We start from the raw sequence: 25,781 nt of genomic DNA, 5'->3' as shown, positions 1-25,781 counted from the left end.
CAACAAACACTCAAACTGGACAGTTTTATCTAAATTTCTTCATTCAGACTCAATCATGGACGCTCTTACTGACAGGTGTGGCTGCTTCGCGTGATATATTGTTGTCTCTACCTTCTAGCCCTTTGTGCTGTTGGCACATTGGCTGTGCCGTCCTGTATGTACACAAGGTCTGTTATCGTATCACTCAAATGGTGTCCCTTAATCTTCAAGACTTTACCACCCACCAGTGCTTCCTATGGGAGCCTTACTCACCCCTTAAACAGAAGCAATTAAAATGTGGCGGCGAACCCCCCACACTCTGAGTAAATGACAACGGTTTTTATAACGGCAGCTTAAGAATGTGTGGTCTGTTATTACGCGTTGTGATACGGTATGTGTCGATGGCTTTTTAGATTATGCACAAATGACAAGTTTATGAAAACAACATGGTTAGTGAAATTGCAATGGCATCATTTATCAGCATAAGAAAACATGCTAACTAACCCTTTATACCATCCCAGAGCCGCCAGAAAAGACAGCTTTTTCACCAGTACTTTTCAGACTTTCAAAGCAGCAGCAGCAGCGATCTTGTTTACCAGATATATTCAGTAGTTCACGTCGTAGAAAAACGTTTTGCAACGGAAAAGAAAGCACGTGTTTCTTATTGGACAAGTCGACATATTACCTCCCCCAATTGCAGCCCGTTTGCCTCTGTTGTCTCTAGTGAATTCAACCCTGTCCCTGGGATTCCACATGGTAAACTCCACACTCGCTGTGACAGGTGGATTCTAGCTACAGCCTACAGAACCTACATTTTACAATATAGCCAGTTTTTACTTTGTGGCTGTGGTAACTACCTGCCTGGTTGCCTCACGACAGAGCAAACACACATTTTCATGGAAAACAAGATACGTGTTAATAAAAGCAGGTTATAAAAGCAGTTCAACTACCTCTTAAACTATCTAGAATGATCCACTTTATCTACAGTAACGTTATCTATAGTAGCCTAGCTAGATATCTAGTGTAGCTAGTTAACATTAGGCTGGTTGATGCAACCAGTTCGTCTGGCTTTATCACTTTTATATGTTAGCAATATATTCAAAACATTATTTGACAATTTTTTTCAATACTTTTTCATCCTTCCACAAGATATAGCCTTGGCAGCAGCTAATGGGGTTCCTTAATACATACAAATATACATTCTGTTTCCTCCCCTTTAGCCTCCAACAATGCAGACTTTTTTTATTAGGACCATTGTTGCTTTTCTTTTGACTTGGCATATGGTTGTGGATATTCTGTACTTTCTTCTGGTCGGTTGTGCAATAGTAGTGTGGGTTGTACTGGTGTCTATGAAGGAGCTTTGTAGCAAGAGGGTGCGTTTGGACAATAACAGCTGGAAGAAATGGAGATGACTAATGCTCCTGGTATGATTCTGTTACAGATGTCCTTGAAGCCCAACAGAACCCAGTGTTGATATTTTCTCATAACAGCCAAAGGATACACACTGTAAACTGTGGTCCAGTGCACACACTGAGAGTAAAGGGTTTCAACGAGAACAGGCCCTCCCTTTAGGGAATGCAATGAATGTCGTTTGTGAAAAATGCCTTGCACTGAGATTCTGAATAAGAAATTAAACAGATGCTTTAAAGAGGGACATTTCTCCAGCACTAAGAAAATGTACATTTAAATATGAACTAGACAAGCTCAAAACCGTTTGAGGCATTAAAGTTCATGCATTGTTGTACAGTGTTTGAAAAAATAATAATATGAATGGAAAATAAAACACAGATATATTTTTATAAGATAAGAATTCAACCCACTGAGTCAATAGTTTGTAGAATCACCTTTGGCAGTGATTACAGCTTTGAGTCTTTCTGGATAAGTCTCTAAGAGCTTTGCAAACCTGGATTGTACAGTATTTGCCCATTCTTTAAAGTATTTCCGCAGTTTTTCGAGACGATTTATATCAAACTTTTAACTAGGCCACTAGGGAACATTCAATGTTGTCTTGGTAAGTAACTCCAGTATATATTTGACCTTGCGTTTTATGTGATTGTCCTGCTGAAAGGATTTGTCTCCCAGTGTCTGTTGGAAAGCAGACTGAACCAGATTTTGCTATATGAATTTGCCTATGCTTAGCTCTATTCCTTGTTTTATCCTAAAAAAAACTTCCCAGTCCTTTCCAATGTCAAACATACCCATAACATGATGCAGCCATCACCATGCTTGAAAATATGAAGTGTGGTACTCAGTGATGTGTTGTGTTGGATTTGATAATAACATATTCCTTTTTGTATTCAGGACAAAAAGTTAATTTCTTTGCCACATTTCTTGCAGTTGTTTGCCTTATTGCATCCTTTTTGACTTATTGCAAACAGTGCATGTTTTGTAATATTTTTTATTCTGTACAGGCTTCCTTCTTTTCACTCCGTCATTTAGGTTAGTATTGTGGAGTAACTACAATGTTGTTGATCCATCCTCATTTTTCTCCTGTCACAGCCATTTAACTCTGTAACTGGTATAAAATCCCCATTGGCCTCATGGTGAAATCCCTGAGAGGTTTCCTTCCTCTCTGTCAACTGAGTTAGGAAGGATGCCTGTATCTTTGTAGTGACTTGGTGTATTGATGAGGGGTTGGTACCGGTTCAGGGAACAGAACTGAAAACAGGAAAATAACAAACATTTTCAAGGAACAGAAACGGAACCTGGAACAAAATTGATCCATACTGTTCCAGAACGGAACCGTTATTTTAAAAGCATGGGAACCAACCGGTTAATAACGTTATTTTACGTTCCAGGCATTGTTTTTCTAGTCCCACATCAAAAAACAACAAAGCGCTTATCCAAAACTCTCACTCTGTCACTCAGAAACTTTATTTGAGTTTCTGCGTGCAAGCTGAAAATCTTTGCTTGTGCGTGTTTAGGCTATCTGCCCCCCCCCCCCCCCCCCCCCCCGAAGCGTAGGCTACTGTACGTTGCAAGCTTGATTCAGAAGATGGGGAAAGGGATTTTTTTATTAGCAAGAGAATAATGGATAAAATTTTCCAATGCTAATTAAGGATACTATAGGTCTAGGTTTCATGTTGGATTTAGTAGCTACAAAAAGGTAAGATGGGTTTTTAATTCTGGTGCAACCCTGTACAGTCAAGCTTGCTAGCTAGCTAAACTCAGCAAAAAAAGAAACGTCCTCTCACTGTCAACTGCGTTTCTTTTCAAACTTAACGTGTAAATATGTGTATGAACATAACAAGATTCAACGTCTGAGACATAAACTGAACAAGTTCCACAGACATGTGACTAACAGAAATGGAATGATGTGTCCCTGAACAAAGGGGGGGGGGGGGGGGGATCAAAAGTAAGTCAGTATCTGGTGTGGCCACCAGCTGCATTTAGTACTGCAGTGCATCTCCTCCTCATGGACTGCACTAGATTTGCCAGTTCTTGCTGTGAGATGTTACCCCACTCTTCCACCAAGGCACCTGCAATTTCCCGGACATTTCTGGGGGGAATGGCCCTAGCCCTCACCCGCCGATGAAATAGGTCCCAGACGTGCTCAATGGGATTGAGATCCGGGCTCTTCGCTGGCCATGGCAGGACACTGACATTCCTGTCTTGCAGGAAATCCCGCACAGGACGAGCAGTATGGCTGGTGGCATTGTCATGCTGGAGGGTCATGTCAGGATGAGTCTGCAGGAAGGGTACCACATGAGGGAGGAGGATGTCTTCCCTGTAACGCACAGCGTTGAGATTGCCTGCAATGACAACAAGCTCAGCCCAATGATGCTGTGACACACCACCCCAGACCATGATGGACCCTCCACCTCCAAATCAATCCCGCTCCAGAGTACAGGCCTCGGTGTAACGCTCATTCCTTCAATGATAAACGCGAATCCGACCATCACCCCTGGTGAGACAAAACCGCGACTCGTCAGTGAAGAGCACTGTTTGCCAGTCCTGTCTGGTCCAGCGGCGGTGGTGTTGTGCCCATAGGCGACGTTGTTTCCGGTGATGTCTGGTGAGGACCTGCCTTACAACAGGCCTACAAGCCCTCAGTCCAGCCTCTCTCAGCCTATTGTGGACAGTCTGAGCACTGATGTAGGGATTGTGCGTTCCTGGTGTAACTCGGGCAGTTCTTGTTGCCCTCTGTCACGTTCCTGACCGGTTTTCTGTTACTTTGTATGTGTTTGACGGTCAGGGCGTGAGTTTGGGTGGGTAGTCTATGTTATGTGTTTCTATGTTGGTTAAAGGGTGACCTGATATGGCTCTCAATTAGAGGCAGGTGGTTTTCATTTCCTCTGAGAGCCATATTAAGGTAGGTGTTTTCACACTGTTTGTTTGTGGGTGGTTGTCTCCTGTGTCAGTGTCTGTGTATGTTACGCCACACGGGACTGTTTTCGGTTTTGTTTGTTTGTTCGTTTTATGTAGTCAGTTTTCCTGTTCATGCGTTCTTCGTGTTTCATGTAAGTTCGTCGTCCAGGTCTGTCTACTCTGTTTTGTTATTTTGTTAATATTCAAGTGTATTTCGTTTCGTCTTCGTCTTGTTAAATAAATTCATTATGTCAAACTACCACGCTGCATTTTGGTCGAATCACTACTCCTCCTCTTCGTATGATGTGCATGTGTCAGCATATGGTCTCACAAGGGGTCTGAGGATCTCATCTCGGTACCTAATGGCAGTCAGGCTACCTCTGGCGAGCACATGGAGGGCTGTGCGGCCCCACAAAGAAATGCCACCCCACACCATGACTGACCCACCGCCAAACCGGTCATGTTGGAGGATGTTGCAGGCAGCAGAACGTTCTCCATGGCGTCTCCAGACTCTGTCACGTCTGTCACATGTGCTCATGTGCTCAGTGTGAACCTGCTTTCATCTGTGAAGAGCACAGGGCGCCAGTGGCGAATTTGCCAATCTTGGTGTTCTCTGGCAAATGCCAAACGTCCTGCACGGTGTTGGGCTGTAAGCACAACCCCCACCTGTGGACGTCGGGCCCTCATACCACCCTCATGGAGTCTGTTTCTGATCGTTTGAGCAGACATGCACATTTGTGTTCTGCTGGAGGTCATTTTGCAGGGCTCTGGCAGTGCACCTCCTTGCACAAAGGCCGAGGTAGCGCTCCTGCTGCTGGGTTGTTGCCCTCCTACGGCCTCCTCCACGTCTCCTGATGTACTGGCCTGTCTCCTGGTAGCACCTCCATGCTCTGGACACTACGCTGACAGACACAGCAAACCTTTTTGCCATAGTTCGCATTGATGTGCCATCCTGGATGAACTGCACTACCTGAGCCACTTGTGTGGGTTGTAGACTCCGTCTCATGCTACCACTAGAGTGAAAGCACCGCCAACATTCAAAAGTGACCAAAACATCAGCCAGGAAGCATAGGAACTGAGAAGTGGTGTGTGGTCACCACCTGCAGAACCATTCCTTTTTTGGGGGTGTCTTACTAATTGCCTATAATTTCCACCTTTTGTCTATTCCATTTGCACAACAGCATGTGAAATTTTTTGTCAATCAGCGTTGCTTCCTAAGTGGACAGTTTGATTTCACAGAAGTGTGATTGACTTGGAGTTACATTGTGTTGTTTAAGTGTTCCCTTTATTTTTTTGAGCAGTGTATTTTAAATTCAGGCTGTAACACAACAAAATGTGGGAAAAGTCAAGGGGTGTGAATACTTTCTGATGGCACGGTAGTTTACAGTTTTTCTCCACTTGCACACAGAGGAGTTGCCTTGCCTTGATGTTGTGACACTGAAATCCTAGCCTTGAGCAGCAACGTAAAGTATAAAGAAAGCACAAAAAACGACAGTTTCTCCTACAGACTTAATCTCATAATTGTCATGTGTTAGTTTCATTGAACGGTTAAATCTCACCTTTTTGGTAAAAATAGAAGAGATGTGCTCACTTTTAAGGACACAAGCTCAAGTACACAGTACAAATATGAAAATATGACATTTTATGATGTATTTCCTATTCAACAAAACTATGAATAAGGCTTGAAATGACATGTGCTTTTTAAATAGTATAGAATAAAATTATAAAACCATTAACTATAAGATTTCACCTTCCTTATAACTGTAAAATGCATATTTCTACATTTAGTGTGTAAGAAAATGTTCATATTTTCTAATGGTCTCTCTTGATCAAAACTTCTTCCCCACTGCTGTGAATGTCACACAGAGCTATGGCTTGGCTTCCTGAACTCAATAGGAATTCGCCTTTCATCTTAAATTAATCTTGTCCATCTATGACACAGTCCTTTTATTTGTTTAAAATCGATGAATTATATCTCTGAATGTGCTATAGTTATTTAAACCTCTCTCTCTTGCTGCGCTACGATGTAAGGTTTGCAGTCGTGTGCTTTGTCAGTGGCTGTGATGTAGGGTTCAGCCAGGAGATGGACAGTCGGAAGAGCGAATTAAATGGTAGGAGGAACATTCCAGCCTTCCCAAAACCATGTTTTGTGACGAGAGCACTTCCAGTGTCTACAAGACGACAAGGCTGCATTGAGGCCAGTGCACAAAATGTACATATGTCAAAAGAATGGCTAAATTTGTGGAAGATGGCATCCTATCTTTTTGTCTATGCAGCCGGTTTGTTAAAACGAGGGTACGGTCTAGCTCTAGCTACTGCATATATTGATGTGCTTTTTGATAGCAAAATAACTTATTTTGGCCTCTATTATACGTTAATTTATACCTGACAAGGTGATATTTTCAATGAGACGTGTTTAGTATTTCGTTTCCATATATTCACATATTTCTTATTGATAGCAAACTTATCGGGATGCATTTACATGCTTGGTTTGACCAAGGGGTCTGTAGAATAAGTTTAGAGGTTGCAATACAACACAATGCAATGTAATATTAATCTACAATATAGGCTACTCTTATATGCACACAGGGCCTGGGAGGCTCGCAGGGATCCACAGTACTCGATCAATGATACAGTTTTCAACTCAATACTTCTTGTATACCCTAAACTGTTTACATAACTGCACTGTAATTTTAAAGCGTTTAAACAGTTAATTGTTTCCCTGCCACAAGGGAAAATGTGTTGAATTACAGGAGAGGACCTTAAAACTGCAAAATAGTCTCTCCGATTTGAAGATGGGGGGCCTTTAAGATGTCCTTTCCCAGGGCCTGAGACTTGGGGCTCTATTCAATCCATATTGCGGAAGTCCAGCGTTACTGAAATTGAAAGGGAATGGACACCTCATTCACGGTAAACGCTGCATACGTCGGCTCAATCGGAAATGGCCTTTACATTTCTGTCACGCAATCTGTAATGCTTCAGCGATACAGTTTGAATAGAGGCCCTGGTTTGTCCAGCCAGGTGCTGCAGCAGTCATAGTAAAACCCCTTGTGTGCTATTTTTAGCGCATTCTAAAGTCGAGTTGTATTCTGATTTTTGAAAGGTCCCTGATGAATTTGCTATCACAAAAGGGGTCCCCTTACCCAAAAAGCTTTGGAACCCCTGATCTATGGCAGGCTTTTGTTTCTTTCCTCTCTAATATTGAACCGTCCAAAGCAGCTCATATTGGCTGTAGGGTCTGTGATGCAGTCATTAGAGGCATTGGGTTTGGGGTTTTAGCTTTCCTTCCCATTGATTGTGGATAGACAAAAGAAGCACAAGAAGGATGGCCCTGTCGGTCCCTTGAACAGCGGCAGTCGGATCTGCCATCTCCTCTTACACAGCTAAAGGAAGCAGAATTTAGAATATGCTAGATAGAATGGGCCTATGTTAAGTAGAATGCATCAAGTTGGGCGTCCTCTTGTGTGTGTGCCCAGAATTGTAATGAGGGCCTGATTATTCTCGTATCACTGAGTCCTTGGCCAAATTCATTCAACAGTATTCCATGTACCAGCAGAGCAGAAAGGGTTTTGCATCAAAAAGTGTCTCGTGCTATAGACAGGTAGAAAATATCACATATTGCGCAAACATTCTGGCCATATTATCATTATATATATTATTGTATTTTTTTCTGATTGTGATAATCTTGTGGTGTAGCCTAGCGGTTAAGAGCATTAGGCCAGTAACCGAAAGATTGCTGGTTTGAATCCCTGAGCCGACTTGGTGAAAAATCTGTTGATTTGCTCTTGAGCAAGGCCCCTAACCCTAATTACCCCTGTAAGTTGCTCTGGATAAGAGTATCTGCTAAATGGGTACTTGGATCGTACAGGCCTTACAATAAATACTGATTTGTTTTATGGATGTATTTGTGATTCAGTGGTAGGCCTACGTCACTGCATCGCAGAAATTGATGTACCTTTAAGATGTAGTTTTACATCACCTACTTTGTTGTTGTTTATCACTGTAACTCACTCGCAGATGCTGCCTTTCTTGTTCTGCTTCTCCGGCCCCGACTGCAGCAGCAAATTGTGCAGTCTTGTGGATCTGCGGAGGGGCAATACTCACCGCTAAATCTGTTTAGTGTTACAGAAGAGAGTGATGTCGCTTGTCACAAGAAGTAGTAAAATCAAATCGAACAGCACTTGAATCGGTTGGGTCTCTGCTTTAAATCAATAATGGGCGAGAATTTCCCTCCTCCGTAACACGCTCACTTTGAGATTTATGCGATTGCATGGATCGGGAGAAGGCACGCTCAAAGACTGCATTAAGATGGTGGAGGGATGTACAGACTGTGACAACTAGTTACATTTGAGGACCGACACAGGCAAATGAAATGAAATGAATATGAAGACAATCTACTAGAGTTATAGACTATTCACTAGGGTTAGAGGATGTGTGGCAAAATCTGCATTGCTTGTCATTTCATCTCTGGCATTCTGCGTGTTAGTGGTGGTTGCTGTGCTCCCTTCCAGTCTCTCCCATAAGGCTCCCATAAACAATAAGAACATGCAGAGAGGATATTACTACTCTTCATGAGGGACTGTGAGAACTGCCTGAGAGAAGACAAAAGCCCTTTCCATTGACTTTCAAAACAGACATTTATGAAGCCTCTTTGAGCCCCATGCCCCACTTTAAGACAAAAGCAACTTCCAGAACGAACCACTATAAGGAAGGACAGAGATCTGTCATGTCCAATGGCAACTAGAAAGGCAGTGCAACATATAGAGTGCAGTGTTCACTCAGTGGCTGAATGGCAGATATCATTGGGAGACCAAACAAACTGTATTGAATTGTAGTATGATAATAATGCATATAGTATACACCAATGGCAGGGGGAAGGGATTATGGATGTTGACATGGGGCCGGAGATTGATAGTAGGCTGGTTGGTGTCCAATCGGTGACCACGCCATTTGCCAATTGTATTGGCCTCCCTGCTGCACCAAAGGCTACACTGCCAAGTCTGATGCCTCTGGAGGCGAAGTCTTTCTTACCCTGTCTTTAGGGTGTGCGTGTGAGAGAGAGAGGGGGCGAGAGAGCAAGGTGTGTGTCTGTGAGAGAGGGAGCAAGAAAAAATGTGTTTGTCATATGTTTGTCCATCTATGTTTGCCCATGTCTAACTGTCCAAGTCTGCGTTTGAGTGTTTGCATGTCTGGCAGGGAGACAGAGGAGGCGGAGAGAGGGAGGCAGGGCAGGCCGCATTAGAGGATGTTGGCTGGTCCATAGGGAGAGGTTTGGGAGTCTCTGCCAGTAGGTCTCATTTCATCAGGAGCGGAACCAGCAGACACATCCAGGTAGGGAGGAGGTGAAATCCATCAGATTAATGGATAAATAAGGACATGGGATATCAGAGTGGTTTTGCTTGGCTATTCCCTACATTTAGGTCTGCCGTTTCTGGCAGATGGATCCAGGGATAGGCTGAGAGGGTGTGAATACTAGGTAGTTTCAGTAATCGTTAAATGAACTCTCTTGTTCGATGTGTTGCAACTGAAATGGAGAATCTAACACGAGGCAGCAAACGTCACTGAATCTGGAAAACAAAAAATAGCCATGATTGTATGGAGCCATTTCTGTGTGATTTCAACCCACTGGGCACACCATGCCATTTCAGCATGGACAATTGGGTAATATTTGTTTGAGATGTTGATCAATAAGATTGACTTTTGCAAATCCGATGTATTTTACACAAATATTCCACGTCACAATGTGTTGACAAATTATGTTGAAGCAATGTTGATTCAACCAGTTTTTGGCCAGTGGGAAGTAACTCAAAGAAAATCAATCTAAACGGCATATGAACGCCTCAAAGATCTGAAAGCATCTCAAATACCGGAACAATGGCTAAAACTTGGAAAGTCTGAACAATGTCAGGGAACTGGACCATTTGAAGATACAAATGGTCTCAACAGTACTTGTGTTGCCTTTTAGGATCTGACTTATACAGTACATTAGCCGTTAGTCACTCAGGAAAACTAGGAGGCCTAGGACCGACCCTGGGGGGACACACCATTGTTTTTGCTACTGCCTTTAATTTTCTATGTAGATCTAGCCTACCATCACCACGGTTTATCTGAGGTTATCTGCACTGGCTGGGGTCAGATGTTTGCCTTAACCCGGAACATGGCAGGGGGGTCGGTGGACTGTAAAGTGAAGCAAAGACTGAATACAGTGTATTACTTGTGTTGATTGTGTGAGGAGACACACATTGGCTGAATGGAGGGGAATCGCGGTATGGAGTGGATCTTTGGTTGGCTCTCCCTGATTGAGGGCATCGTCCATCCAGGCTCTCCCAAACCCTGAGGTGGCAGATGGTCCTCCTCGAGAGGTTCTTGTTGTGCCACTGGGTCTTTTGTCTTGTTTACACAGACAGATGGAAACCTCTGGAAAGAAGACCCATTGAGGGCACTGCATGCCTCGCTCTCTTTCGCTCTGTCTTCTTCTCCTCTAACGGTTTGTGAGGGATGGTGGCTGTTTCAAATGTTTGTCTATTTGAGGACTGGAAAATAAAACATTTTAGTCCTGAAGTGATTGGATCTTTTGTTGTTGAGTCAATTGGCGTCAAAAGTTGTGTTTCTCTCTCTCACATTACATCTCTTTCCATCTCTCTCCATCTCTCTTGCTATCCCTCTACCCCTCTGTCTCACCCCCCTCCCTCTTTCTCTCTCTCTTCTCTCTCACACTCACACCAACAGCGCTTGCGTGCAGCTTACAGGCTGGAAGGCCTGGGGTCACTCAGCCTTTGAATTCCCCCAGCACTTAAATCTTTCATCGCGTCAGGGTCTTCATCCCCCTGTTCCTTCACCGCCTGCTGAGAAGCTCCTGCTCTTTCTCTGTGGTTTTAGTTAGTTATTTCATCCCTCCCCCTGTAAAATTTCTGTCCCCTCCTCCTTTGTAACCGTGTGCTGGGATAGATATTCATGCCTCTTTGAAGCAAGAGGACACAATCACAATATTGTTTTTTCTTCAGGAGTGTGGGGTTTGCTGTCCACCAAAGGAAGAAAGTATACTGTAGTTTAGTGTGAAACACAGATTGCAATGTCAGTTTTCTATTTGGTGAATGTTTCTGAATGTTGAATTCAGTGCAAACTGGAGTGCTGGAGGGCTAGAGGGCAATACGTTTATTTACGGAACGGACAGACCGGTATGATTGCAGGCTGAGAGTACTTAGCACCTCTAAACCGAGTGCAAACCGATTCTACATGTAGAAACGGGCGACAATGACATCCGTCAGTCGCCCAGTGGTCCCTATAACACACCGCGCCGACAGCAAGCGGACGAACCGCCCCCTAGTGTACAGAACGACAATCGGTCTGGTGAGTTTTCTCCTTTAAAGTTTAGAAATGTCAACTTTTGATGAGGGTTAAGTTAGGTACAGTAGGTTAAGGTAGGAAGGTTAACAAGGCTCTGCTATTTTGACCCAAACTATGAACGTGCACTTATCAAAATAATAATGAATTCTTAGTCATTACAAAAGTTTACAGTTGCCAATTTATATTGCAAGCATATACAGTTTCTCTTACCTATGTGTCCTCTAGTTACTCGCTGGCATTATATTTCAATTATATTTGTTTCAAAATAGAAAATAGATCCACCTGTCACGTTCCTGACCTGTTTTCCTTTGTCTTTTATTTATTTTAGTTGGTCAGGGTGTGAGTTGGGTGGGTTTGTCTATGGTTGATTTTCTATGTTGGGATTTTTGTGTTCGGCCTGGTATGATTCTCAATCAGAGGCAGCTGTCAATCGTTGTCCCTGATTGAGAATCATACTTAGGCAGACTGGGTTTCACGTGTGTTTTGTGGGTGTTTGTTTCCGTGTTTGTGTTTTTCTCCACACGGTACTGTATCGGTTTTCTGCTCTTCGTTTATTTGTTTTTGTATTTTCAGTGTTCAGTTTCGTTTTATTAAATCATCATGAGCACTAACCACTCCGCGTATTGGTCCGATCCTTCTCGCCTCTCCTCGTCCGAGGAGGAGGAATATGACTACCGTTACACCACCTTTGGTAAGCAGGAAATTGTAACATTTACTGTATCTGCACGGTATCCTCTCAGGTTGCGTAAGCCTTCAGTTGACATGGCAAAAGTCATTTGGTTGTGCTTTTTAGTTGTAAACCAGGCTGTGGGATTGGAATTTGGATTTGTTTTGACAGAGGCACCGCCTTGGCTTTGGTGTTTTGAAGCTGAAGCTGAACTTATTTGACGAAAGTCCCAAACGAAAGTCCCATTGCATTGTCTTTGACTGAAGCAGTCACGACTTCTACCGAAGTCGGTCCCTCTCCTTGTTCGGGCGGCGTTCGGCGGTCGACGTCACCGGCCTTCTAGCCATCGCCGGTCCACTTTTCATTTTCCATTTGTTTTGTCTTTGTCTTACACACCTGGTTTCAATCCCCCAATTACCTGTTCATTATTTAACCCTCGGTTCCCCCACGTTTGTTTGTGAGTGATTGTTTCTATGTAGGAAGGTCCGTTATTGTGGGCTGTGTTATTGTATTGCATTTATTATATGTTGAGTCAAATACGTTTATTTACTCATCTCCGCTGTCCTGCGGCTGACTCCTATACACCAGCTACACATAGACCTCGTGACAGAAGCTTAGGTTTCTGATGCCTGTGGTTTCATGTTGTGTTTTTTAGGCAACTGTCCTGTTATGAGACTGTAAACAAAGTATGTATTGCTTCAAATCAAGTAATATCGCTCATGGAATGTCATTCCTTGAGCACTCCAGATATATCTTAGAAATCAAGTGCTATTTGAATGTGAACACTTTTTTGGAATGGATTTGCATGGTTGTTTGTAAAAAATAAAGTATTGGTGGTCCACACTTTGATGGTATGTAGGCTACATCTGTTGCTTTAAATTTGGCATTTGACACTTTGGGCATTTGACATTTCAAAGCTGTTTTGACTGAAAGAGAACTGTTTACTTGGTATTTGACGTTGATTCGACCGAGGGCAAAAGCAGTACGAGAGGTCTGTGCCACACAAGCCAATCTTCTAGCATCCCACGTTTGTGCTCACCTCGTAGAAAGCCAGACACGTTCTCCTTCACCTGTGCCGTCTGCACACTTAGTATAGAAAGAGACACACTCATTTAGACACCTCCACAGGAGTCACGGATCACTGGGATGACTTGGCAAACAGGCCCGCACTGTAATAAGCAAAGCCTTCTGTCTGCAGGAGAGGGGGTTCTTCCTGAGGGAGCCATCTTGGATTTGTTCAATATTTATTAATCGAGCCTAATGAATTCCAAGGTGGATGAATCTATTGCGTTGCTCTATTCCTAATCCTTGAAATGACATGGCATAAAATGTTGATTTACCATATACCAACACTGTATGACATGAAACATTTCGGAATAGGTCAATTCATATTACACTAATTGTCTGAGGGTGATTGTAGACATTTCAGAGTGCATGACTACAGCACATTGTAAAACACTGATGCCGTAAATATTCAGGAACTCTTATCAAGCCAAGGTACCATGTAAAGCTCTTGGAAGCATTGTAACACAATGTTTGTACCCATTTACCTTAAAGTCTCCAAGATTATGCTTTGTCACACAGAGACAAGAGAGAGAAAAAAGCTACGGACAATACGAGTCTAATTTTACCATGTAAAAAATTGCCCAAATCGATGTTCCATTTTGTCATGGTTGGTGCATTTTTCTGTGTTGCCTGTAGCAAATGGGCCCAAAAAAGACTCAGAGTGAATAATGGAAAATATCATGTTTTATTCAAAAACCAAAAGCAGGCACTTTTGCTCGTGGTGTGAAGGGAACAGTGAAAGGCTTTTTAGAGGATGGTAAACAAAAAAAGTGCTAACTAATCTTTCTTTTGAGGTCAAGCTTTTTTTGGTCTCGAAAACAACAATAGACAATCACATTTCACTCCTCATTGTTCATCAATTTGTAAAGCAGCTTCTCTAAGGTGGCATTGTCTTGATTTGGTTCAAAACAACGGTTTCCTCATTATCAACATTTTGTTTTTGGGCATGTTTTGCAGAGGAAATAATGAAGTCCTTGTAAATATTCACACCCCTGAAAGTGAGTCAGGGGCTGAACAATGTCTGTAGTTGACAATGGAAGTAGAAATAAAGGTTTCGCGATTCTACACTTCCAGTATAACAATCTTAGTAATTGAGGCTTAATTACAACATACCCGTGTTCTACACTAGTGTTTACACCTTAAACAACTACTCCATGTGGACTTCCTTGCTCAAGACCCAAGCAGACCAAAGCATTTGCAAAGTGCGTGCGTGCGTGCAGGGGATGAAGTGGGTTTAAGCCCGCAAGGAAGTCATCCAGGAAGTCACCTAATCAACCCAGCAGAGAATGGCAATGAACGATTGTGTGTCTGTCTGCACTCTGCATGGTGTGTGTGTGTGCATCTACACACTGCATGTGAGCGTGTGCTTGTCTGTTTTACATGTTCGTGTGTGTTAGTGGGGGATGGGAGATTAGATGTGTCCCTCTATAAATCTCGGGTCAAGGGTCTGAAAAGAGACCGGCTATCGCTCAGCTACCCGGGTGGCAGGTGGAGACTGTGCTTCCGAGCCAGAGCCTGTTATTCAAATGAAGTAATTGGACAAACCCAGCAGTCGTCCTGCTGCACTTACATTTAAAATGTGAAAGACTGTATGTAGTAGGATAGCAGGTTAAAGTGGTTTTTACTGATTATGTGATTGGGAAAGCCTCTTTTTGCTGTGTGTCACAGAAGACTAATATAACAAAACCATTATATATATATATATATATACACACATACACACACTACTGGTCAAAACTTTTAGAACACCTACTCATTCAAGGGCTTTTCTTTATTTTTACTATTTTCTATGTTGTATAATAATATTGAAGACATCAACATGATGAACTAACACATGGAATCATGTAGTAACCAAAAAAGTGTTCAACAAATCAAAATATATTTTGTATTTGAGATTCTTCAAATAGCCACCCTTTGCCTTGATGACTGCTTTGCACACTCTTGGCATTCTCTCAACCAGCTTCACCTGGAATGCTTTTCCAACAGTCTTGAAGGAGTTCTCACATATGCTGAGCACTTGTTGGCTGCTTTTCCTTCACTCTGCGGTCCGACTCATCCCAAACCATCTCAATTTGGTTGAGGTTGGGGGATTGTGAATGCCAGATCATCTGATGCAGCACTCCATCACTCTCCTTGGTCAAATAGCCCTTACACAGCCTGGAGGTGTGTTGGGTCATTGTCCTGTTGAAAAACAAATGTTAATCCCACTAAGCCCAAACCAGATGGGATGGTGTATCGCTGCAGAATGCTGTGTGCCTTGAATTCTAAATAAATCATAGACAGTGTCACCAGCAAAGCACTCCCACACCATAACACCTCCTCCTCCATGCTTTACAGTGGGAAATACACATGCGGAGGTCATCTGTTCATCCACACCGCGTCACAGAACCAACAATCTTAAATTTGGACTCTAGACCAAAGGACAAATATCTACCAGTCTAATGTCCATTGCTCGTGTTTCTTGGCCCAAGGAAGTCTCTTCTTATTATTGGTGTCCTTTAGTAGTGTGACCTGATTCACAGTCTCCTCTGAACAGTTCATGTTAAGATGTGTCTGTTACTTGATCTCTGTGAAGCATTTATTTGGGCTTTAATTTCTGAGGCTGGTAACTCTAATGAACTTATCCTCTGCAGCAGAGGTAACTCTGAGTCTTCCTTTCCTGTTGCGGTCCTAATGCCAAGAGTGTGCAAAGCTGTCATCACGTCAACGGGTGGCTATTTGAAGAATCCCATATATAAAATATATTTGAATCATTTTTTGGGTTACTACATGATTCAATATGAGTGATTTCATAGTTTTGACGTCTTCACTATTATTCTACAATGTATAATAGTAAAAATAAAGAAAAACCCTTGAATGAGGAGGTGTTCTAAAACTTGACCTGTAGTGTATATTTATTATTTATGAAATCAATAGCTGTTTGGGTATTAAGTCCCTATAATGTATTTCTGATGGTGACATTTTACATGCATTGCTCAGCGCCCCCTCTCATGTTTCTTTTCAGAGAATGGCATCGCATCGCTCCCTACAGGCTCCCGTTACGTTTAGACAATATCAATATGATACAATCGTCCTTGAAAAGGTTGTTTTGCTATGAAATGAAAACCGTTTTACTTCTGCCATGAGTTCTGTGTTGTGTGCGTGTGTGTGTTTGTGTGTGTTTCTATGTGTACATGCTCACGTGATTGTATGTATTTGAGGGCAGCACATATCTCTTTTTCACGAGTACGAATGCTACTCAACTGTCAAGTTGTGCACAATGTCAAACATCCAAGGTTCTCCTTTGGAAATGTGTTGGCTTGCAAGGAGTGAAGGGGAATGGAGGTTTGTCCATGATTAAACGGTAAAGCGAAGAGGCGAGGCTCGCTACACAATATTCCATTTTGATCTCACAATGTTCAACACGACAGGGAGGAATCCATAGACACTTTGAGCCGTCCTCGAGCAAAGTCTAAATATACATTCAAAACATATTTATGTCCAACTATGAATGGCGATGAATAAGAATGGTCTGAATTCAGGATCATAATATATCATATTTGCCATTAAGAAGACGCATTTATCCTAAGCAACTTAGTCATCTGTGCATACATTTTCAAATGGGTGGCCACAGCTGGAATCAAACCTTTAATCCTGGTGTTTCAAGCCGAAAAACAGTTTCAAGCTGAAAGGGTTAAAAGCTAAAAGACCCTTTCTGTCTGAGCTGAGGAAAACCAGTGAAGTGTAGGCCCCAGTCTACCAGACAGGAGTTGAAGTATTGACGTCTACTAGCCTGGAGTCAGGGGGGCCCGGCATAGATAACGACCCAGGAGACAGACCGCTAGGTGGGCATGACGACTCAGGCAAGCGGGGGGGATTTGAGACAGAGGTTGATCTGCGCTCGGCCCAGACAGACACGGACCACTGAGTTCTCTCCAGTTCTGGCTGAATAAGGAATGATGTTGCATTTCTAGTAGGGCTGGGAAATGCCAGGGACCTCACTGTACGATATTATCATTATACTTAGGTGCCAATACGATATGTATTGCGATTCTCACAATTTCAAAAAAATCTAGCGATTCTATATGTATTGTGATTCGATTCTGCAGTTGTATTGCGATTTGATACTCCAAACATATTGATCACTATATTTCTTCTGCAGAAATACGATAGAACGTGAGATTTTTTTTAAAGATGGAGAACAAGCTATAGGATGAAAAATACAGGAGTTTGGTGCAGGTACAAATCGATACTTGGAGTCAAATATAGATATAATATTGTCCAAAAATAATATTGTGATATATAACTGTAAATAAAAATTAAAAATCACACATTTCTAGTGAGTTTCTTGGAATATATAGCCTATATTCTAGGGAAAATATCAAATAGATAGACAGTGCTCTGTTTTAAACAAGCACCCACACAGATATACGCAGAAATCTCTGTTAATAGATACATTTGACGTCTATGTATATTAAGTTAAGCACACAAATGCCTGCAACTGAAATGTTTACTCCCAAATACACTCAAACTCAGACACACATGCTTCCTCCTCAACCGCACCAGGCACAATCTACCCTGATGGATGGGGCGATGGCTTGGCTTAATTAGCCATGAAAGGCACACTAGCCAGCGGAAGGAAGGAAACAATGAGAGATTGAAGCTGGCCAGCAGTGGACAGCTGCCGTAAACAGCTGTTGTTGACAGCCCCTCCCCGGAACAAATTAAACTACACAGACGGTTCAGGGTCCTGGTCACCTCAACGCACTCCTCTCTCTGCTCCTCTCCGCCTTGCTATGAAGTCGACAGCCGGTCAGAAGTAACGTCGCGTAGTCAAAACGAGAAAAGATACAAATCAGCCAGAGAGGTTCGCTTAAGCAACGTGTATCTCTTTTGAAGCTCTATGAAATTGTCTCATTTGGCTCAGTCTGGAAAGATAAGTGTGGCTAAGTAACACTATTTCTAGTACAGGAGACGAGGCCTATACACTGAGTGTACAAAACATTGACATAGACTGACCAGGTGAATCCAAGGTGAATAGCAAAGATAAAATATGTAAGTGCCTTGGAACAGGGTACGGTAGGTAGTAGGTCGAAGGTATAACGGTTTGTTCAAGAACTGCAATGCTGAGACGAAGATAAACGATTTAGATATGCAACCATCTTCTAGAAAGTTCTGGAACAAGACATTTTGCACAATATATGCAAGGCGTTATTCATTCCAATGGGTTTAACATTGGAATATCTTACATGGTTCTCTGTCTATGTGGTCAGTAAGCCCAGAGAGCAGCTTCTCTAACTTAGGACTCAAATGCCACCCTATTCCCTATAAAGTGCAATACGTTTGACCAGGGCAAATACGTTTCTGGTCAAAAGTACTGCAATATGTAGGGAAAAGGGTTGCTATTTGAGATGAAGAGTTAGACTCTGTGAGATTAACAAATAAAATGTGGACAGGTTTTACATTACGTGTGCATTACTTATACACCAGTTTACTTACACACCAGCTTGTCGTTCCTGGAAAGCTGAGTTTACTTTGCACATCTAAGGCTGTCGTCATTCTGATTTCTAAATCAACCCCAAGCCCCTACTACACTCTTATAAAAAAAGGGTTCCAAAATAATGTGGAAAGGGTTCTACATGTAGAACTGTAGATTCCAAACAATTGGATAGGTATAAGCAATAAGGGGAAACATTCCACCCAGTCTAGGGCAAGGTAATCTTGGAATCCCATAAGTAAAACCGTGTGTAATTGTGTCAGATGCTCAATTAAGTTCTGGGGGAGATGTGTTAGAAAAGATACTACGGACGCTGGGTGGTAGCTCCACCCCCTTTTCTTTCCAGGTTTCGGGCAAGTCTTTGGGTGTCATGCCCTGACCTTAGTTATCTATGTTTTCTTTATTATTTTGGTTAGGTCAGGGTGTGACGAGAGTGGGTATGCTTGTTTTGTGTTGTCTAGGGGTTTTGGTAAATCTAGGTATATGTATGTCTATGGTGACCTGAATTGGTTCCCAATCAGAGGCAGCTGTTTATCGTTGTCTCTGATTGGGGATCATATTTAGGTTGCCATTTTCCCTTTTGGTTTTGTGAGTTCTTGATCTATGTTTAGTTGCCTGTCTGCACTATCCATATTAGCTCCACGGTTCGTTTTGTTATTTTGTTCGTTTTTGTTCAGTGTTCGTTCTTTTAATAAAGAAGAATGTACGCTTACCACGCCTTGGTCTCCTCCTTACGACGGCCGTGACATTGGGCTAAATTTGAAAGATGCAAGCACCTGTGAAATCGCGATTCCCCCCAAATCATTGTTAGCCGCCACATCCCACAGTCTGTTGACAGATGCTACGATACCATTTATATTACGTGCGTCTGTCCAAGAGATTATGGGCAAGGTGATGCAAATATTGCTTAAATGTATCAAATAATTTCAGATCTACATGAGGGGCTAGACATGGCATAGGGTTTAGGCCTTTGGGTCGACTTGAAATTTAGAAATAGTGTAGTCTTACTCACTAACACAGTAGCACTGTGTTTTTGTGTCTCGTTCTAGGAGCAACATTGAAAGCCTGGTCTGGTTAGCGCAGATAGTCGTTAGCTAGTCTAGGCTGGTCCAAAAGTGGTAATTACAGACCATAACACGGCTCTTCAAAGCCCACTCAGGCATGGTGTGTGACACATACAGAGGCATGACTGAGTAATACACTGCTACCGCTACATAATTTTGTGCAGATTTCCTCCCTTTGATCTCTGCTGAGTTTGTTGCTAAACGTCGCTAATTTAGGTACTCTGCACATTTTTGTAGTCACCAGCCCTATCATTACTATAGAAGCAGTGGTGTAGTGGTGCCTGGAGAAGAGGGTATACTCTCATTTTGACAAGCATTTCCCAAACGCCCCGCCTTCTAAAGGAAAGGCACCCTGTGTGAAAAATTCTATGAGAAACACTAACCACTTTTACATCCACAGTTTTTATGCGTATCAGGTCATACCATATATTGTTTTTAAAGCCGGAAAGCTGTGATGGAAACCGGTCGTTTCGGTACAATGTTATAAATGCAGACAGATATTTGTTCGTTAGACATGGTGGGGTCTTGTTGTGTCTGTAAAATTTGATCAGTGAGAAATGGTGGTGGAAATGCGCAAATATTGATATAATAACCGTCATGTCGAAGTAAACTTGGGAGTCACGCGATGATATGGTGTGTGGGCCTCCCATTATGACTCGGGAAACCATGCAGTTTATTAGGCTACAGATGAAATAAATGATGATGCACTTCGCAGGGTGGTGAAAGTGCACGGTGATTGATGCTCCTTTCCAAAAAATATTGAGGGTCTTATTCTGGTGACATGATGATTGATATTTAACTGCTGTTTGACAAATAAAAATATTCGGACTTATCCATAATATTCTCATTATTTGCCAGCTGTTGGCTAGAGCACAAGTGCCAAGACTAGAGTCGGCACATTTGCTATTTAACGCAACAGTTTGAGACAAAACTATCGGTAGAGTTGAAAATGCGACGCAAGCACATTGAACTTTAGATTTTTATTCAGTACATGAAAACTTAAGCGAAAAAGTATATTTTGTGCGCACTACGTCATCACGCTCTGATTTTTATCCGCAAGAAGTCCATTAGGTGGAGACACCGCTGGTGAGAAACTGAGCATATTTTCGTCATGCTGATTTTCGAATATTCGCATGATTGCATGGAAACCGAGCTTGTGACACACTCTTGAATGACCTAAAATGATTAATCCCATATTGGGTCTTTCACAGTCAGGCTAACCCAAGCTGTACTGTGTAAGTAGGCAAATTGTAGACCTGTTATTGAAACGGATAAATGAGTCAGAAATTCACAGGTTTCTGAATTGTCCCATTTTAATTCACACCTTTAAATAGAACATCCAATTCTGTTGTTTATCTAAGTCCACAACAATTCTTAAACCACATCAGGAGACTTTTCAGGTCTAGACAAATTGTTGTTAAATATTTAGTTTACCAATAGATCATTGGGTTTATACACTATATATACAAAAGTATGTGGACACCTCTTTGAATTAGTGGATTCAGCTATTTCAGTCACACCCATTGCTGACAGGTGTATAACATCGAGCCCATTAGCCATAGACAAACACCGTCATAGGATGCCACCTTTCCAACAAGTCAATTCGTCAAATTTTGCCCAGCTAGTGCTGCCCTGGTCAACTGTAAGTGCGAAGTGGAAACATCTAGGAGCAACAATGGCCAAAAGTGGTAGGCCACACAAGCTTACAGAAAGGGACCGCCAAGTGCTGAAGCGCATAGCGAGTACAACTCGTCTGTCCTCGGTTGCAACACTCACTACCGAGTTCCAAACAGCCTCTGGAAGCAATGTCAGCACAATAACTGTTCGTCGGGAACTTCATGGAATGGGTTTCCAAGGCCGAGCAGCCGCACACAAGCCTAAGATCACCATTCGCAATGCCAGGCGTCGGCTGCAGTGGTGTAAAACTAGCCGCCATTGGACTCTGGAGGAGTGGAAACGCTTTCTCTGGAGTGATGAATCATGCTTCACCATCTGGCAGTCCGACAGATGAATCCAGGTTTGGCAGATGCCAGGAAAACGGTACCTGCCCCAATGCATAGTGGCAACTGTAAAGTTTGGTGGTGGAGGAATAATGATTGGAGCTGTTTTTCATTGTTCGGGTTAGGCTCCTTAGTTCCAGTGAAGGGAAATCTTAATGCTACAGCATACAGCGACATTCTAGACAATTATGTGCTTCCAACATTGTGGCAAAAGATTGGCGGAAGGCCCTTTCCTGTTTCACCCTGACAATGTCCCCGTGCACAAAGTGAGGTCCATACAGAAATGGTTTGTTGAGATCGGTGTGGAAGAACTTGATCTGCCTGCACACAACCTTAACCGCAACCCCATCGAACATCTTTGGGATGAATTGGAATGCCGACTGAGAGCCAGGCCTAATCGCCCAGCATCAGTGCTCGACCTCACTAATGCTATTGTGGTTGAATGGAAGCAAGTCCCCACAGCAATGTTCCAACATCTAGTGGAAAGCCTTCCCAGAAGAGTGGAGGCTGTTATAGCAGCAAAAGGGGGGACAAACTCCATATTAATGCCCATGATTTTGGAATGAGGTGTTTGACGAGGTGTCCACATTCTCCTGGTAATGTAGTGTCTGTCTCCCTTGCTATAGGCTCTGAGATGAAATGGGCAATGATGTCGCGCTCCTATCGCACAGCAATACGTTAACCTACCCATACTTTTGGCAGAATGTTTAAATCTTTAGCAGTAATTTATGCTGTATCTGGAAAAGGACTGTCCGTTTCTGAACGAGAAAACAATTTCAAATTGTCGTGGACCTGTCAGCAAAACATTTTATATCGACTTTTCCACCAACCGAACTATGATGGACTGCCTGTGAATTCTGTAACATTGTAGGGCAGGCTACTAAATAAAAATGCAATTACAGTACGTGTGTTTTTTGTTCTACTAGACTTTTAAATGTTTTCATTTTATAGTACTACTGATGTTCATTACTGCAATGATGCGAAAGAGCAAGCAAGAAAGGCATTTCTTCACTGTACTTGTGCACGTGACAATAAATACTTGAAACTTGATACATAGGCCTACATCAATGTCAAAGATAAGCTGTTAAATTCGACTGTATGCCAGTATTATAAACCATGCTGCTAATGATCTCGCAAAACTAGAGATACATATAGCCTATTTACTAGGCTGAGAGATGCACATGGTCATTTGTTGTATGGCTCGTTCGGGAAAATGAACCCATCACAGCCAGAAAAGGTGAGGAATAGATTTTGCAATGGTTATGAAGATAAAATAAATAGGAAACAAATTCCTGTCTAATTTTAAGATGCCTATTTCAAGGAAAATACTATTCTAATAAACATATTTTCGCTCTTCTCAGTAATGGCAAATGGCTACATTCTTGTTAGTAATGTTTTTTTTGTTTTTTTATGAATAAGATTTTCATCATATCCCCGATTTTGTACAAAATACTTGCCAGCTTGCAATACAATATTTCAACCACTAGCAGATGTGCGTACGCATGGTCTAAAGTTTGCGGGGAGGTAAGTCCATTTTCACGTCAAGTAAAATTGTTTTAAATACCAACTTTTGCGTGAACTGGTGCACGCACATTTTGGGGTATATTTTATACGTACATACGGTTTATAAATGAGGCCCCACGCACCTAGCACGGTTGTTTGCTTAGTGGTGTTTCTGTAACACATGGGATGGAGTTTGCAAAACAAATGGCCACTGGATTGATGCAAATAATCATGATATCGTTCTGCTAGGTAGGCAAATGCTACTTTGTAACTAGTTAACATTTAATTGAGAAGGTTTCTGGGGAAGCCTTTCCATCTACCAGAAGACAGTTATCATTAGCATGGCCATAATTAGCATTACTATATTTTTCCTGTCCCTTAATCGTTTGAAACCTGGACATTTACTTCGTATTATGAATCATTTCTTACCTTGTTTCAAAGTAGCCTAGAGCCAAATTCCCACCATAGAAATGTGGAGGCAATTATTTTTTATTAAGACTTCATATGTGTTCTCCTGTTCTATTGGTATTCTTTTAGCTTTCTTTCATTGTCTAGCAGCCAAAGGCATTATCCCATATTAGCAACGATAATTGTTGCATCTTTAGATCTCCCTTCCCTCTCTAAATCACAAATAAATACTTCCATCTCCGTCCATGAAACCGCTCGCACGTGCGGTGTGAATTTTAGAGCAGTGTTTTCCCCACAAAATGTTTAACGTTCGCACCATTCTAGGCCTACCACCGCGTGTCCACATTGCTGTGCTGAAAATTGAATAAATAATAGTTGATCAACATTTTAAGCTAAACATACTGATCTGTTCAATCAGCCTCATTCATTGAAACGGCGTATACTTCCACTTGACTAATTTGCTACACATCCTGGGGATTAAGAGTGAGTATACACAATGCTCACTGAAAAATACGTGGGTATACCGCGTATGCCTGCATATACCCTCCATTAAACCTGTATAGTCCAAGGGACAAATGAACTTCTTACCAGAACCAACAAAAGCAATGTACTTGGCTTACCATGTGTTAACTGTGTTGCTTTGAAGTGGCTGTGGTATTGTTAATGTGAACCGTAACAACTACAGGACCCGGAATCGACCCGTGTGGGACACCTTTCGTAATATCCAGGAATTCTTATTTAACAGCATCAGCAGATACACAATGAGTTGTATCTGTCAATTAATTACATGCAGCCTGGTCTATGACAATGCCTCTGAATAAGCAGTGAGTAATCAACAGTATCAAAAGCCTTTGACAGGTCAAGGAAGATTCATACAGGAAACTACATCATTTATAACTAATGTAAGATGCAACAGAGATAGTGCTATGACCTGGTCTAAAACCCGACTGATTTACATTTCTAAGATAATAAAAAAAGATCTTAGCAGAGAATTATTCAAGGATTGTAATATTTTAGCTAGGCAAGAAAGTTAAGAAATAGGGCGATTTAATTATTTAGGTCACAAGGGTCACCACCTTTGTGAAGGGGGAGTACATGGGCCGCCCTCCAAACCTTGGGGATAGTACCAGATTGAATCATCAGGTAAAAGGATTCAGCTGTCAGGGTGACAGAGAGCTGCAGTAAAAGTGGATCAAACATATCAGCCCCAGTGGATTTATATTTTTTACATCAATCTTAAGCAAAGCATCTAGAACATCACAGATGGTAAATTGTTGAAATGAAAACAAAGATTCACTGCATGTTGGGTAGTAGTGAACACGTCATGTTGGGTTATTTACACAGCCCAACTGACTGGGCCAAAATAACCCAACATGTGTTCTGTCCAGTATTTACCCAGGGCTGGGTTACCAAATAACCCAAATAGGGTTGTTTTTCATGCAACATTTTTTTTGAGTGAATGGGACTTGGTCAAAGTAGTGCACTAAATAGGGAATAGGGTGCAATTTGGAACGCACACGATGTGTAGCCTACATTCAAGATGAATGAATGACCTCTTTTTTTTTTTTCTTTGTCTTACTAGATCTGTCGGAGAAGAAGAGCGACCTACGAGTGTGTGACGACTCCAGCTGCCGTTTTGGAGGTGTCTGTAGGGATGACGGGGCCACGCTGAAGTGTGTGTGCCAGTTTCAGGTATGTGGTGTAGTTTCTACCATATTTTGTGTGTGTGTGTGTGTGTGTGTGTGTACATGTTTACCTACGTTATCGGGATCAGAATGTCCTGACAAGGTAGGAAAACACGAGTCTGCAGTGTGTCTATTTTTATGTTGAAGAAATGATGCTTTGCAGAGGTGGGTAGAGTACTGACAATCTGGATTTAAGTGAAGGTACTGCTACTTAGATTGTAATTTACTCAAGGAAATGTAAAAGTAGCCCTCTTAAGAAACTACTCAAGTAAGAGTAAA

At 42.1% G+C, this 25,781-nt stretch overlaps 1 protein-coding gene across 3 annotated transcripts in view; it reads left to right on the top strand.

Annotated features, from left to right (window-relative positions):
* tmeff1a (transmembrane protein with EGF-like and two follistatin-like domains 1a) overlaps nt 1–25,781 on the top strand; it is a 70,537-nt gene that overhangs the window by 24,310 nt on the left and 20,446 nt on the right. For all 3 annotated transcript variants that reach the window (XM_055867608.1, XM_055867607.1, XM_055867606.1), the window contains exon 2: nt 25,400–25,509. In XM_055867608.1, coding sequence (XP_055723583.1) covers nt 25,400–25,509 — 110 coding nt within the window. The remainder of the gene's footprint in view (nt 1–25,399; nt 25,510–25,781) is intronic.

The sequence above is a fragment of the Salvelinus fontinalis genome, chromosome 17 (assembly GCF_029448725.1).
Source record: "Salvelinus fontinalis isolate EN_2023a chromosome 17, ASM2944872v1, whole genome shotgun sequence".
Classification (NCBI taxonomy): Eukaryota; Metazoa; Chordata; class Actinopteri; order Salmoniformes; family Salmonidae; genus Salvelinus; species Salvelinus fontinalis.
Note: the sequence above shows the minus strand (reverse complement) of the source record. Positions and strands in the feature narration are given on the sequence as shown.